Source organism: Aulostomus chinensis, chromosome 19 (assembly GCF_037954235.1).
Source record: "Aulostomus chinensis isolate RoL2024-O1b breed Wild chromosome 19, RoL_Achi_v1.0, whole genome shotgun sequence".
NCBI classification, from domain to species: Eukaryota; Metazoa; Chordata; class Actinopteri; order Syngnathiformes; family Aulostomidae; genus Aulostomus; species Aulostomus chinensis.
The window spans coordinates 10,249,167-10,265,804 of record NC_141338.1 but is presented as its reverse complement, the minus strand read 5'-3'; the positions used below and the strand labels follow the sequence as shown (position 1 = coordinate 10,265,804).

Genomic DNA, 16,638 nt, shown 5'->3' with positions numbered 1-16,638 from the left:
CCCTGCCTTGGGGCCAACTGTTGGACGGTGAGCAACTGAGTCCAGCTTGGAGAGTCCCGGCTGCGGCCTGGCACCCTGCCCTTATGGGGCAGCAGCCGGGAAAGTTTGTAGGGGACCAGAGGAGACCCAGTTTGCCAGCCTTCATCAAGGGGGGGAAGAGAGAGTCGTCACGCCATGGGACCCAGCCATGTAACGTTTTTGCTGTGCATGGTAAGAGCAAATGTTTCTAATGATCTTTGTACGGACACTTGTCATTGACAGGAAGTTTTTGGCCTATTAATTGTGAATGGCAGTGACTCTAGATATGCTATAATGATTCTGTGGCTTTGATCAGCTTCTCGTTTTTGTTGTGATCCCTTATCTGTCATGGCCGCCGCCACCACAAAGCAACTCATTATTTAGTGCCGCTAGGAGACTTCCTTCAATCTAGCGTATGATTAACTACACCCATTATTCTGTTGTATTAGATCACTTGGTATCTTGAAAAGTAAACAGATTAAAGAGAACCTGATGTCATGATGATGAGCAGTGCAGGGCCTCCCACTGTAGCATTGTTTGAAATTAGTCGAACTGAGTGACACACCAGCAGAGAGGTCGTCTAATTTGTATCATCAGTTTGAAGGAATCACAAACAAACTCTAAATCTCTTTGAAGACAATTTTATAAGGCTTGCTCCTACAGTGACCACTGATTGATTAAAGCTGACAAGATAATATAGTAAATAGACACTGAAAGCATCGGGGTAGTTTAAAGCAGAGAATATTTGCTGTGTTAGGCTCTAAATACTTCATTGCTTCAGCTGGTAGATTACAGGACTTTCTCTTTTGCCTCTGCACAGTTGCAAAGGAGTGATCTTCCAGCAAAGACTCTATGGAACTTTAAGATTTTTTTTTTTTTAACATATGGCAATATTTTTGAAATACTCAGTTGTTATGGACATTAGTGGAGGCTATTGATACTGTGGTCTGAGATTTTCCAGCTGTATGTTTTTTCATGCAGAAATGAACAGCAAAAAAGAGGACAAAATATTCAGTCATGGGCATTTTTGTAAAAAAAACAAAACCCAAGCATGCAACATTTTTTGTGTATTTTAGATTTCACTTGCCATTTTGATTTTATGGAGATAGAAAGAATGTGATCTGAAGCATTCTAGTTATGTTATTACAGTACGGTGCTACATCAGCACCAGTTTAACATATGTAGACCCCTCACAGCTTAAAAATCACTGAAGCTGTGCACCACGTTACCAGCATGTAACACTGATGGAGGTAGCTGAGAGACGGCAGTGAGCATAGAGCACTGGTAATCCCTGTTCCAACTCAGCCTTGCTTTGACTGTAGGAAAGATGGAGACCTCCCAACGACTACTGAAGAATACCTCCACATACATGATTTAAAAAACACTGCTATGCCAAGACAAGATTACCACTGCTGCCCTAAAAATGTACAAAATCAATGGCGTGTTTGTGTAAATATTGACATGGATTATTATGGATATATTCACGCTCCACCAGGTGAGCATCCTCAATACACTCCTCAGGTAGCCTCCTTCGCCTCTGAGGAATGCTGGAATGCAGTTGGCAAGGAGCCTCAGCAATGACTGTCAAAGCAAAATGACCCAGTATCTGGTATATGAAGCTCTAGATGGATGCTTTTTCTGGTTATGTTTTTCTTGGGGTCTTTGTTGTCAAACAAGCTCATGATGGCCAAGATAATGATTATCAGTGGTTATCAACTTCCTCAGTCAACCAAACTGTGTCTTCCTTAGCTCTATATGTACGTTCCACTTTGAAGAAATACAAAGTCCTTAATAAAGGGATATTAGTCCACCAATAGAGGCTTAAAGCCTTACTGTTGTTCCAACAAGTACAAAATTATTGTCACTATTTGCATAACTTTTCATCTGCAACCCGTGTTGTGTGAACCCCCCGTGATACTGAAAATCCATGGATAGAGGTGGGCGGAAAGTATTTCACTAACCTACAAATCCTGCTAGTACAGGCTTCAGGCTTGTTCATCTTTCCCTCCATATAAAGCAATAACTCTTTAGATGCTTCATCTTATTATTTCCAGTGCTCCATCACATGTCATTTTCTAGTGTGGCAGCTTACAGAAAGCAGACGTTAAACCCTTCGAACATAAGCCATAGAATCTAGCGGTGACATCATCAATTACTTCACTTTTTGTTTTATAGTCAGTGGTTTTGTTATTTACTAGTTTTGGCTCATGAAACTGCTTCAGTGGTGGTCTAATGTGCCGCCAAAACTATCACAACACACAATATAAGCAAGGCGCAGGGAGCCTCAATTAGAAATCAAAATATAAGTTGATTTTAAAGTTTTTTTTTTTATTTCAAGTTGGGAGGGCAGCAGTTTTTGCCTGTATATGCAGACTTTTCTGTCTCAGTTTGAATGCTTAGTCCCTGAAGAATTTCATATTTTAAAGGTAAATTGTCTCATTTCAAGGTCTCAATAAACAATGTATCAGTACACAACGGAACTGCCTGAGGAAAACAAATGTGTTACTTGAGTGATAAAGCTGCGTGGATTCTAGCGTCTTGAAAGTGATCACTTGCCACTGAACTGGATGCATGCCATGCATACAGCTAACTGATACGTTTACTGGGATTGCCTTTCTTTCCACTGACTGTTGCATAAAACAGAGGGGGGACAGAGGACAGAGAGGGTCAGAAAAATAGAGTGATCGCTTCTGCCGGTAAATGGGTTGAGTATGGCAAAGGGTCAGTGACATGGGGCGTATTTGTTTTCCCTTTCTGCCCCCTCTCCTCCCACGATTAGCAGGTTAGAATGTGTAAGGGGAATGTGAGTCATGGTGCAAGAGGAGGGCAATATCAACACATAATTTAACATTTCTTGTTTTCTTTTTTCTTCCCTGTGAGCTAGCAAACACGGGATAGCCGGCAGACACCATATTGCTTCTCAACAGGCAGGTTCAGACCTCTGCATGCAGCTGCTTGGGAGTGAGATGGAGGCAGTGCAGGGCAAGCAAAGACCTGCCTCTTCTCTCGGCATCTCTGTGTACTGTACACTGAGGAGATATGATCTCATTTGGTGGCTAGCACAGAGTTAAAAGGCTGGTAGAGCTCTGGAACTGGAGCTCACATACTGTATTAACACTGTATTTTATTTTTGTGTGATACAGATAACAAACGGTAGCCTTAAGTTGATGGTGGAGTAGATTTCAAGCTGCGGTGAGCTTACCAGGCCTTAATGTCTGCCTAAAAAACAGGTCTGACAGCAGCGAATGATCAACTTAATCTCCACGTCCTTGTGTATCATATCTACTTTTGATACAAAGATGGAGTGGTAAATTGACTGCGCCTTTTTACTTCTATGGCACTCAAAGTGCTTTTACATTGTTGCTTCATTCACACATTCACATTCAGTCCCACACTGACAATCGAGGCTACCATACAAGGTGGCACCAGGAGTAGGCAGGGGTTCAATACCTTGCTAAATTATTACCAAAATGCATCTTTAGTGTTTATTAAAATGTTATGCAGAGCCATAAAAATGCAAGTACTGGAAATGAGATGTAGAACCTCACTGCAGTCACCTCCTGTGTTCAATATTCTTTTAGATGATGTGCAGCTGTGTCAGATGTCCTTGGCCTCTGCCTCCGGATTAGAGCTTCACCAACTCTGTGGGCAACATTCCAACTAGCAAAGCACTTGTAAAAACAGGATTTATCCATGAAGAGAACAGTCTCATGAGGTAGAAAATGCATAAGCGCACTCAAGACCGTTACGGCATGACAGCGGTCAAGTTGTGGCCTTTATGGGAAGCACGGGCACGTAAACAGCTTCTCTCAGGTGTCTGCAGAGATTCTCTGGTTCTTCAAACCACACACTTGATCAGCCGTACAGCATTTTGATATTCTTCACCAGTGCTAGAGAGTAATTATCTTAGCATAGGAGAAATGCTTGCTGTCGGCGGTATGAAAACAAGAAATAAGATCCTTGAACACAAAGAACAAATATGTGGTACATAGAATAATCACAGCCCTGGCAGCATATCAATCTTTGCTTTAATGTCGTAAAAGTGCAGTAAGCAGATTTTCATTCACACTTGCTCCTCCCCTTTTCCATCCAGAATTGTGTATTTGCTGCTTTAAGTGCTCCGACCTGCGCGTGCGTCTCTGAATGAGAGTTGGGCTGTTTGTTTGTATGGAGCAGGATGTGCAGTTGTGGTGTGAAGAAATAATTCCTTTCATTTGTTGTGCTGTCATTCCTTGAAAGGGGCTGTCAGAGGAAACAGGAAAGCAGAGCAGGATTGGAGGTTTTAAAGGAAAAAGGGATCTTTTTTCTCTGTCTTTCTTAAAAGGCTCCATGACTGTCGTCTTTCAGCTGGATCGGAGATCATTTGTTTATTTCATGTTCCACCTTTGTGTGGAAGGAATTGATATTTGCAAGTTTGCCCCCTGGTGGTTACAGTTATTTCAGCATGGGTGTGATTTTTGATTTTTTTTTTTTTTTTTTTTTTTAATAGCGATAGTGCATTGCCCTTTTGGCTGGATAATATTGTCCTTCAAGTCTAAAGTTTAATTTCGGTTAGTGACCATAATACCAGAGCTGTGCAGGTTGTTTATTACTCAGTACTCTTGCCTTTATATTTTGTTTACTCTTGAATATTTCCTGGAAAGTATTCAGCAATTAACGGTTAACGGTTCATGTTTCTCTGCAAAGAAATGGAGTATAACACACATGATTGTATGTATTAGAACATTAGGTCTGAGAAATATCCCTGATCTTTTTTTTCCCCATAAAAGACGGAGGTCCATCTTAATCAAACGTGGAGACCAGAAACCTCGGATTCTCTTACCTGTTCCTGTGAAAGTGAGGGGGACTTACAGATGATGAAAATGTGACACGGGTGAAGCAGAACTGATATCTGGTCCAGCATGACTAGCTCTGACTTCCAGACATGTAGAAGAGCTGGAGACATTTATGCTATGATTAATAGAAGGAGCAACTTTGTTCTGTCAGCTGTGACTTTGGAACAGTAGCCTTCTGTCTGGTCGTGGATTCGTGGAAGTGACATCAAGTGCTCTTGCATCTTAAATTGAAATTATACAGTCATGGCTGGGTTGTGTGATGGTTATAACTAGTTTATAAGCCTGTGTGAGTTAGTCCACCCCCCCCCCCAAGTGTTGCCATTCAGTGACATCATTTGATTTGTGTGTGGGTTTCCTGCAGCAGCTGCATTCAGTGCATATATGCAGTAAGAGAATCTGCTTCTCTTTTAGTCTGTAACTGGTTCCTTCTTGGCTGGAACTTGTGGAATCTATACAGTCTAGACACCAAATCTCCTCCCATGATCCCTGTGGGTCCTGAAGTGTGTGTGTGTGTGTGCGCACGCGTGTGTGTGCGCACGCGTGTGTGTGCGTGTGTGCGCGCGTGCACCCACATTCGTACCCATGTAGCAGGCGCCTCAATGCTCATTCAGGCCAGCTGTTAGGTGGCTGTTCCCCCGTGGTGCATCCCTTGCTATGGCTGGCCAGCCATTTCTCACTATAACAGATACACACAAAGGCCTGTTAGGACTTCTCCCTTATCTAATATGCTCTCTACCTAATTTGATGGTGATGGAATTGTCCTTCGTGATCAACAGCCCGGAAAGTGTGTGTGTGTGTGTGTGTGTGTGTGTGTGTGTGTGTGTGTGTGTGTGTGTGTGTGTGTGTGAGAGAGACATTTGGCCTTTGCCAGATGACAATTTGCTGATTGGTATGCGTTTTCCCCCTCTCATCAAGCCTTGACCACCTGGAAAGCTGTCCACTTTATTTGCAGGCAAGCTGATGACTAGACAAAGCAGGTGTGTGTATAAATCAAGCTAGTCAAAGCTTCACAGGTTTCCTCTTTTCAACTGTTGTAAGCAAAATCCTCAAGGATCTGAATTCTAGACACCAGTGGAAGTTATTCGCTGGTATGTTCTGGAAATGCTACAGTAATTTGGGGAAAAAGTGCAAATGATAAATGCAAGGTCCTTTTCCATAAAAACACATATTACATCATATTTCCCAAAGACAGACAGACAGACCTTATGTCATTTAAATAATTTGAACAAATTGTTTTTTTCGGGGGGGAAAAAGTTGTTCTATTCTGTCTGTACAGCAGTAGTTTACATCGAGGAGGCCATTTATTGATTTATATAGTGGTGCGAAATGACACATTGGATCACAGTAATGTGTGTGAAAGTTGAGACTTTCAGAGGCTAGGTTAATAGCAGGGGGAAGATTCATGTAACAATTTAACTACTGCACTTTTTGCTCTCAGAGTGGAGCTTTAATTTTGTGGAATCATCAGTGATAAGAAATGATTCTTGTTTTTGCAGATATTTCGTCCTGTTATTGTAGGGGAAGGATGATATCGTAAATGACATCGTTCTACTCTGGTCTACTTGAGTGTCCCAGTAAGCTGTGATAAAAACGTCATGCATCAAAATCCTTTTATTTTATCTGCACCGCGATGTGTGAACAGATTCCTGACCTCAGGCATCTTCATTCCTTGCTTTTACAGCAGGCCCATTCTTTTTCAGTTCATCGGATATGTTCCTGTGTCATCCGTTATGCCAGAGATGTTTTGAGTAATGTTGCCTGTTTTGCAAAGAAAAAGAACATCAACATGCGGCAAGCGACAGGAGCTGAGAGAGAATAACGTGGCCTGTTGTGCATTCCTCTCTCTCAAGTCACCAGTGAAATCTCCCTCCCTTCTTCCCTCATTTCTTTTTTCATTTTCCCTTTCTTGTTGGTCTTTCACCTCACTATCATCGTCTCCATCATTCAAGTTGGGCACATTTTGAATTTTCGGCCATAACAAAGACAAAAACCTGCCAGTATATGAGAGTAAGAGGAATTCAGGTTGTGTTATTTACATTCTTACGATGGCTCAGAGGTAGGAGTGGCCGTCTAGCAATCCAAGGGTCGCTGGTTCGATCCTCACTTTTCATTTTCCCTTTCTTGTTGGTCTTTCACCTCACTATCATCGTCTCCATCATTCAAGTTGGGCACATTTTGAATTTTCGGCCATAACAAAGACAAAAACCTGCCAGTATATGAGAGTAAGAGGAATTCAGGTTGTGTTATTTACATTCTTACGATGGCTCAGAGGTAGGAGTGGCCGTCTAGCAATCCAAGGGTCGCTGGTTCGATCCTCACTTCCGCGGTGACCTTGTCCAAGTATCTTTTAGCAAGATACTGAACCCCTAATTGCTCCTGATGGCCCTGTGATGGACTGGTGACCCGTCCAGGGTGAACCCTGCCTCTGGCCACTCCGTGGCAGGGCTGGACTAATATTGACCCCAGAAATATCTCACTCCAGGACTTGCTGCAGGTGGAGTGAACTCCCTGCTGGATGCACTTGATTGATCTTTACGAAGATCCATCAAGCAGCTCAAACTTATCAAAAAAGTGCTCTGGTGGATTTAAGCATCTTCCTACTAGACATAGAGGGAGACAGAGACCTACAAAGGATGAGGAACAGCTGTAAAAGAACTTCAGAGATCAGGAGGAAAGAAGTCGTACCAGAATATCTGCTCCACGTTGTGTTGCCGTCAAAGCAACCACAGCTCAGATTCAAACAGACGGACACAAGCTTCCAGGAAGACATTCTCTAATTTGATGTCCCTGCATTTGGCTGGTACCATCCTGCTTGATGATGTACTAAGATGAAATGATGCTTTAACAGAGAAGAGGTGACTGTAAGGTGGTAGAGTCCCATGTTGTGACAGTGTTGCATCTGAGTTCGGTTATGATTACTCACAGATGAGGTAAAAAGGTAAGGGAGGAAGTGAGGTCGCATTACGTAAAAGACAAAAACACAAAAAGCTTATTAGCAGGTTTAGCAGTCAGCACCAACACTTCCATTGGCTCTCCAGCTATAGACTGGATTCAGTTTATAAAACAAGGAGTGTCTATAAGGAGGCACAGATGGCAGGAAGGTGGTCGTGTGGTATATAGAGATTACTTTTAGGTGATCGCATATACTGGTCTTTCATAAATGTCCTCCCCCAGATGAAATGTTCTTTCGTCTCTACAGTTGACCGTTTGTGTTGTATGTGTGCGGAGTTTTACATTAGAATGTTGTTTCTGTTTCTTAACAGTGGGCCTTATAGTAAATCAGGAGAAATGTTAAGCACTTAAACTTGTGGAATGAAGAATTTGTTTTTCTGCATATACCAGATACAACCCCTGCATGCATACTGAGAGTCTCCATGTTGGGGTAGGAATGCAGCGTGGGAGCTCTTAAGCACCCGGGTCCATCTGTGCACACATGCACCCACAGAAAAAAAACCAAAACACCAAAAAAAAAAAAACCAACCCTCCTGCTCCATGCCTGAGCAGGCAGCCCCGGCTCCAGACGCAGCTGTTGTTTTCTCTACAGACAACTGGTTACCTGGGATGCCAGCCCAGCTTTGTCTTGTAGTATAGATTTCACCCAGTTCCAGATTGTCTGTCCTCCCACAGATTGAAGGATAAGCAGCTCAATTGCACCCGCCTTTGCAGAATATCAGTGTTCCTGTTCATCTAGGCTTCATTTGGCCAGTTAAATCATTTTTTGAGTCCAGTCCTGATGTTCTGTTCTATCCCGCTGCATTGGTTTATGCTCCTCTTCTTACTGCTATAAGAGGGGGCTGCTATACTTGCTGCATCTGGATCCACTTAGACACAAAGAAGCAACTCCAGCGCTGCAGCTGGAGAGCCTCATAACCATAGTTTCTATGTATCGCTCTTTTTTTCTCTTCTTCCTTTTCTCTTTTTAAAAAAAAATGGGTACAATATCAATTGATGTCTTACTCCAGGTTTTTAAGGAACAACTCTAAAGGTCAAAGTAGATCTAGCCAGTGCATTTACTATAGTATCGCCTTTACGTTATCTAGTATTATCACGTTGTTGTGGAATGGTGGAGGAGGCTTTCGTGCAAGCTTTTTTTTTTTTTTTAACTGCCAACCCTCCTACTCGTGCAAATTCATGCACACTTCTGCTTTCTCTTTTGATCCCACACCCAAAAAAACAGCTTGGCTCTTAGAGTCTGCATTCTCATAAAACAATAGAATTTTCAGTCAAATTGAGTCGTTGAAGTAAAAATGACTGGATTAGATCCTTCTCCCCTCCACACACACACACACACACACACACACACACACACACACGCGCGCGCGCGCGCACAGACAAACACACAAAGCTTTTCTATGTCGAGGTCATTTATCTGGCTTATTTCTATGCAATTTTCATAGACTTTTTTTTAAACACACACTGTTCGCGCAGCATATTATTCATGACAAGTGATGGATATTTCAGTGGATTTGTGCTTGTCTGTGTGCTCAAAATTGTACAATTTGAACACTGGGCCAGTATCCATACATTTCCATTTTTCTGCAGGTTTGCATATTTTTGGCATTGCATTGTTTTTTTGGGCCGACAAAAGTGTATCGTGTGGAGAAATGAGCAAAGGTTCTGCTTAGTCACCTGGTTTGTGTTGCCCTATTTATTTTGTGTCTGTCATCATGATGAAATGGTTTCTCCAGTCCTGTTTCAGTCGGTCAGCAGCAGGGTTTAACTCTCTCTCTGTTTCTACCCTGCGTGCTAGCAGGTCTGCTCGGCCCATTTGTATTGTGAAGCTGAGCTGACAGCGGACTCTTAATGAGTCGCCTCAAATAAGACAGATTTGGCATAAGGGAGCCTGTCAAAGCAGGTATATACTTGCATGCAAGGAAATGGACTTTAATGTAAAATGTTTTTTAATGACTTCTGGGTCAAATTCACCATTTCCATATATAAGATGGTGGGAAAACAGCCTCAAAAAAAAAAAGGCCAGAACCAACTGAGAGTGAAAATGTTTTCTTTCACTATGTGCATATGTTAGTTTCCACTCTCCAAGCTTTTTAAGATCTTTTGTTTGTCCATGTATAATCACATTCCATTCACTATTGTTTACATTGTTAGCCTGTGATGACGGCCAGACTGATGCTAGAGCTCTTAACCTTGAACTACAGCAGGCACTATTGTTCTTAAGTGTCCTTTTTCCCTGAGGACAGCACCAAGTGGTGAATTACGTGGAGCTCAAAACCCCCTTAACCTCATCTGTTGGTCTGTTATCCTCACACACACTCCGGATGCATCCTCAAGAGGGCCCTAAGTAAACAAGCGCGTGCGCACAAACACACCACATACATCATGATACTTGGTCTGAGGGATGATCCAATGACCGGAATTATTTAGATGCATTCTTGCTGAGAGCATTGGGTAATTACGCACGGGGGGGGTCCATATTATCAAAATTTAGTATGGTGTAAGCAACTAGAGCAGGAAAGCAGGATGGGTTACGCTAGAGGAGAAGGACCAGAAACCTTCCTGTGGGTGGATGTACTTGGGTTAACTCTGAATTTACTAGGTTCAGATTATAAAACACAACCAAGTTATTCTACTATGAGCTCACTTCCAAACAATGTGCTTCATGTCTCTCCATCTGCAACCTTTTTATCCCTCTTTCCTCCTTGATTTTTATAGCCCCCTCTTCGCTCCCCTTCATCCTCTCATCTCCCCAACACTATATGACTGCGGTGAGTTAATGGCTCTTTCTCAGTTTCAAGGAAGCCTGCATTTCTTCTTAATTGGTGTTTGGGGTGGTGCGTAAGAGGAACACAAATGTTTGCCATACCAGTGCTGCAGCAACGATGGAGGGCCTGGTGCCATGTGACTAGTCCTTACTGAGGTAATTACTTACAAGGCCGCTGAGACTGAGCCATGTTGAAATATGCCTGTAGATGCAGAATGTATAGACCCGCCTTCAGTTGAGATGTTTGCAATCCTCTTTTTTTTTTTTAAAGAAAAGAAAAAAAGACGAGGTCTAATCGAAACAAATCATAATTTGAGCTCCTGATGAAAATGACCAGCTCAGCCAAAGGCAAACTTACTCCTCAGCCGCAAACAGCCTGCATTGCAAAAGGTTTTGTAAGACAGATGCGTCATTTTATCTCTTCTTCCCCCTTCCTCTTTCTTATACATTCTCCTATTTCTTGCCTTGTATTTTATATCAGGCATGAATCAGTTATGTCTCAGGAGACATCTGCTGATTGTTCTCCACTCCTTGTGTTACTGGGCAAGTGGACAAGTCAGGCCACTTCCTAAAATACTTCACATTTTGTTGTACCAGATGAAGGTGTGTAGAAATCAATCATGAACCGTTTCTAGTCATTTCAGTGGCTGAAGTTAATGACTTAATTGCACTGCATTGTCCAAAGAGGTCATTCTAACATTTCACGTGTTTTATTGAGAAGATACTTTTAGAAATAGTTTTACAAGCGAGGCATTTTGATTGACATAAAGTATACAGTGCCGTATGTCCCTCATATCATTTCATGTTTTTTGGACTAAAAGTAAAGCTCTTCTTCCTTGTATATTTCTGACCGAAGGATTTTTTTTTTTTTTTTTTTTTACTTTTTCTCCCTGATTGGAAATTCCACTGACCAGGTCAGCCAGTAAACGGGTTGCTATGTGCAATGGTGTCATCAAGCTTCCCACTTGTATGTCATCACCCACATCATCTTCTTATCTTCTCCCAGTCGGATGTGTACATAACGAGGTGGTTGGTCATTTTCACGGGAAAATATTTGCTGACCAGGGTCAGTGTAGGACTACTACTCTTGTTTCATTTGTGGTTTGGATCCTGAATGCGATGATGATCCATAATTCATTAAATTCAAACTACATATTATGAGACACATCCAAATATTCAGACTTGCGTTGTGTTACTTGTATTAGGTTTGTGTTTTCTTTTGAACTCGAGGTATTTCACCTGTTTGTAGGTTTGTAAAGCACTTTGTAATTTGTGTTTTTAAAACTGCAAGATAACCTAAATTATTCTTTAGGGTTTTCTTGTTTATACCCCGTTAATGGAGCTAATTATAATTTGAGGAAATGAACAACAGTTGGATATATGTTACCCTCTTTGTCAGAAGAACAAGACACATTTCATACTTTATATTGTATTTTTCAGACATGTACAGATGAACAAATATACAAATATACTGTTTCTCACTGGCAGTTTTCCAGGTACAAAAGGGGATTTTGCTAACTGAGTCTTCCTTGATTTGTCTTGTCAAGTTTGCTGCAACAGCAATTAGCATAGCGTTGAAGAGGAGTGTATGCTATGATGAAACCACTGAATTTGTTGAGACAGAAAAAAAAGATTAAAAGTTGTGTTGCAAGAGTGCTCGGCTCCAGCCAAGGATTCTTTCTTTCTTTCTTTGTTCCTCATGTGGCCAACCGCTACCGTTGTTTAAAAAAATCAATCTGACATGTTTCCTTAAGATAAGTAGATATATGTTCACCTTTAATAATTAATTAAATTACTCACTTCATTTGTAATAGCCCGCAGTGAATGTGCCTTGTCTGAGTGAAGTCTAGAGAGGGAGGCTATGCTCCCTCCACTGCTAGCAGCTCATGACTTTCTTTAATAACCCAGCTCTCTGTTTGTCCAGCACTGATTCCTTAACCTGTAAACATTTCAGAGTGCAGAGAGGGAGAGAGCATGGCCGGGAAGAAAAGAGAGGGGGGGAGGGGGGTTAAAAGTTAGAGGGAGGAGCCTGTAATCATCTTATGACTTCAGCAGACAGAAAAGAAGAAATGTGAAGATCTGAATCACAACTTAAAAGTTTAAAGCTTTTGCTTCCTTTGTTAGTATGATTTTGGGTTCCCAGTGAGCTGCTGTTTGCTCTCCTGTTGGTGAGTGTTTTTTGTGTGTGTGTGTGTGTGTGTGTGTGTGTGTGTGTGTGTGTGTGTGTGTGTGTGTGTGTGTGTGTGTGTGTGTGTGTAAATATATGTGGTTGCTCCTTCTCATTGTTTGTTGCTGCTGGAGGTGGGAGGGCTCAGCTGATGTCATTGAGTGCAGCAGGCCGATCCTGAAAGAGGCCCTTTGTTGGCAGCTGTAGCGCGAGTAGTCCCTGTGCCTCAGATACACACTCACGCAGGGGGACAAGAGAGAGGAATGGCACCGCTGAGACTGCCCTGCTGCCCACTCAACTGACACATCTGCACGTCTAGCCAACTTCTGGACCAAACCCGCGCTTTTGGAACTTTTTTGTGGAGCTAACCAAAATCCAAGAAGGGGGGGAAAAAAACATGGAGACTCTCAGTGGGGAAATTTGGTAGACTCTGTCCGGAACTCCGGCTTTTCTCTCTCAGAAAAGAAAGAGAGAGACGAGGATTTACAACAACAGGGAAGACAGAGGAAAAGAAAACAAGTATTTCAGCGCTCTTTGTGGACTGGTGCCCTTTCTCCTTTCTGTCAGTATTTTTTTTTTTAATCTTGTGTTTGAAGTTCGCTGGACACATGTAAATGAGTAACGCTTGAGGGATTTGAACAGCAGCAGAGTTTTCAAGCGGGAAGGGAAAGAAAGCAAATGAAAATGTTGGAGATATGCCTGAAATTGGTGGGGTGTAAATCGAAGAAGGGCCTCTCGTCCTCCTCCAGCTGTTACTTGGAAGGTAAGAATAATTTTTGGTGTCTCGTGCCCTAGCCCAGGCTTTAACTTTCCTTTTTTAAATTCAAAGTAGAAATGCTGGAAATGAAGAAATGTGATAGACACGGAGAAGCTTAGACAAAGTATCACCGTAGAAACTCTCAGATATGATTTTGGCTTTGTGGAAACTGCGGAATGGGGAGGGGGGAGCAGCAGAGTTTGAGCACAGGGGAGATGAGGGAGGCCAGACACACTAGCTAGCAGCAAAAGTGGAAAAAAAGACAGAGAAGAGAATACAAGGAAATCTGACTCTGGTCGTGTCCCACTTAACTCTTGTTTATGAGGAGAGTGCATCTATTCCTGTCTGCTTCACCACTTCCATCATGGATTTAGAAGATAAAGCAGAGCTATAGTTCACATTTCTTTGCTGCGTGAGGATTAGAGATGTCTTTTTTTTTTCCGTTACTCAGTTCTAGTCACATAAGTGAGTAATTGATTTGCCCCTGCTTATTGAGGGACAAGGGGAGTTTGAAGAAATCCAGGTCGCATTCTAAGAAGTGTGTGACAAAGATTGCACAACTAGATGATTTAATAGAGATAATAGTGGTGGTACGCTCCTCACTGAGGTCAATGACATCTAATTTTCATACAATACAAAGCACTGTCTTCCTCTAAGATGTTTCCTTAAGTTTTAGACATGAAATTCAAGATGCTTTAGGTGTCTTTTGCACCAGATTTTATGCCAGTTGTTTAAATCTGAATGATTAGAGCTGTCAAGATGTTTCATTTCTGTTCTAAATGTACTGCTGAACATCCTCTCAGTGAGCTAATATTTCTCCCACATTAGATTTATTATCTGAATCAGCTTCCTCTGCTCTCCATCACCTCCCATTCAGGTGACGACAGTAGATGCTGGAGATTATTTATGCCTGAGGTTTCCTCTTCTCTCGGCCCTCAGAAATACGTGGGCTATATGCGGTGGGCCTACTTCACAGACGTGCGTCATTCTGTTGTAGATTCATTGTTTTGCAGCAAGTCTGCTGGTGGTATTGATTCTGCCAGGTAGCTGGATGCATTCGCCATCCATCCGGGAGGCGTAAATCAGCGAGATTACTGTCAAGGCGCTCGAGGTCTTAATCAAAAGAACATTTGTTCAGTCAATCTTGTTTAATGAGCAATAATGCCGGTTGTCACACTGTCTGCAGCACATCTGTAACATGCCTTCATTTGTTCCCCACTGCAGGACTATGTGTCTGGTTCTTTATCACCTACCTCCTGAGTTTCCTGTTTCTCTTCTACTTTAGCTGCCTCGCTCCATGTGTCGGTGAGCTGCCACCCTCTCACAAAGAGCGGTGGTATTTGTGGCCCGTAAATGGACATGTGTGACACAGGCTGCCCACACCCAGCTGGCCATATGGCATGTTTTGCTTAGGTCTGGTGCCCGCTTAGTGGTACTTGAGAGATAATTAGGGAATAATATTTATCACCAATGTATGGCTTGCACCAAAAAAAATGTATGTTTGTTAATGTTATGACAGAATACAAACAGATATGACACTAAATTAGCATAGTGAAATTGTGAAAACATTCTTCAGATGCCAGGGAACAGAGTAATGGCTGACTAGTAGTTGCCAACATCACTCATTGCCACATAGTTATTCATAAGAACCAGTCATTCGCATACTCAACAAAGTAGCAGCATATCATGCTTTAGGAAAATGACTGCTTTTACTTTTTGTCTATTTTTTGAGCCATGCGGCACATACAGTGCATGTCTTTACTTGTAGAGGGAAGAAGAAGAATGGCTTCTCCTAAGTGTAAAAATTTGTGTCTGTTGGTAACCCACCACCAAAAGAGTCTTATCCACACACACGCACACACACACACACACACACACACGGTCCCAGCTCGTCACAAATACAGTCACCATACAGGAAAGAGGTGAACTGTTGTCAAAAAAAAGCACCAGATTTTCATCTCTTTGTCTTCTATGTTCTTCCTTTATAGTTGAAAGTATCATGAAATGCAGTCGCGATGTTTTGGTGGATGTTATTTAATATTCTTTTGATCCAATCAATTCTTCTGACTGAATAATGTTAGAACACTTCTTGAACGCAGATGGGTTGAATTTTTCGGCCATGATGACAAAAAGTCATGGAAGTTACTGGCAGAGGCGACGAGCTCTCATTTCCTCCCTGGTATACATTGTCAATAGTATCGTGTGTGGGTGGATATCTGAGCCGATACATACCTGTCTGTCTACTGCAGAGTCATTTGTGCCGGGAGGAGTGAGTTCTGATTAAAAAAAAAAAAAAAAAAAACGTTCCCCAGCATCTAAGCCAGATGTGGAGCCAGAGTGAAAGGGGCTTGAGAAAGGCAGGATGCTCCCGATGAGATCAGACCTGCTGTATTCTCGCTATAGCTCTCAGGTGAAATGTGACCTGAATGTAGCACCACATAGACGCTGTGTTTAAGTCATAAACCAGCCTCCAATGCACTGATGCCTGGTCGGCGGTGGACTGCATATGTTCTGTAGATTTTACCTTTATTTTCTTGTACCAGGGAGCTTGCGAGTCCTTTTTAATTTACAATACATGTGGAAGTGGGACTGTGTGTTTTGGAAGTTGCCCACCACGCCGTATCTAACAACCATCTAAATCATCCAGGCAGGGTGCATGTGACTCCTCTGTTCTAGCTCCGGTCTGCCACGCGGTATTCTGCATGCTCCGTCAGCTCTCTGCTCTGTTTCCACCAAACCCAGCTGTGCAGTTATCCTGCAAGTACACTTTGTGCTTTTCTCCAAGTCAAGGTTGTCATGCTTTAGCTTGACTTTGACCTAAGCTGGTTTCTACCACAGATTTCTCCTTCTACAGACATGATGTAGTGGTGATCTCACTCCTTAATTTTTGCTAAAGCATTCTTTAGATCTTTGGAGGTTTTTTGTTTTTTTTTTTCATCCTAAAATCCTCTTATGCAATGAATGCACCGAGCCAGTTGTCTGCTAGTTTTGGATGGGTTTCATTGAGCCCTGAGGTAGAGAGATGTAAGGAATAACTTTTCCATCTTGATGTCTGTTATTTTGCTGTCTTCTGTTCAAAAGGCATAATATTTATGCACTGATTAACTCTGCCAAGGAGGTCATGTGATTGCTGGTGTTGGTT

At 42.2% G+C, this 16,638-nt stretch overlaps 1 protein-coding gene across 4 annotated transcripts in view; it reads left to right on the top strand.

Annotated features, from left to right (window-relative positions):
* Positions 1-16,638, top strand: part of abl1 (abl oncogene 1, non-receptor tyrosine kinase) — a 29,818-nt gene that overhangs the window by 1,395 nt on the left and 11,785 nt on the right. For 2 of the 4 annotated variants that reach the window (XM_086188282.1, XM_086188281.1), the window contains exon 2: positions 1-210. This exon is cut by the window's left edge and continues 167 nt beyond it. In XM_086188282.1, the coding sequence (XP_086044408.1) occupies positions 84-210 (127 nt within the window). In that variant the 5' untranslated portion in view covers positions 1-83. Of the gene's footprint in view, positions 211-12,889; positions 13,503-16,638 lie in introns of those variants that run through there. The other 2 variants (XM_086188283.1, XM_086188284.1) reach the window with 2 other exon arrangements.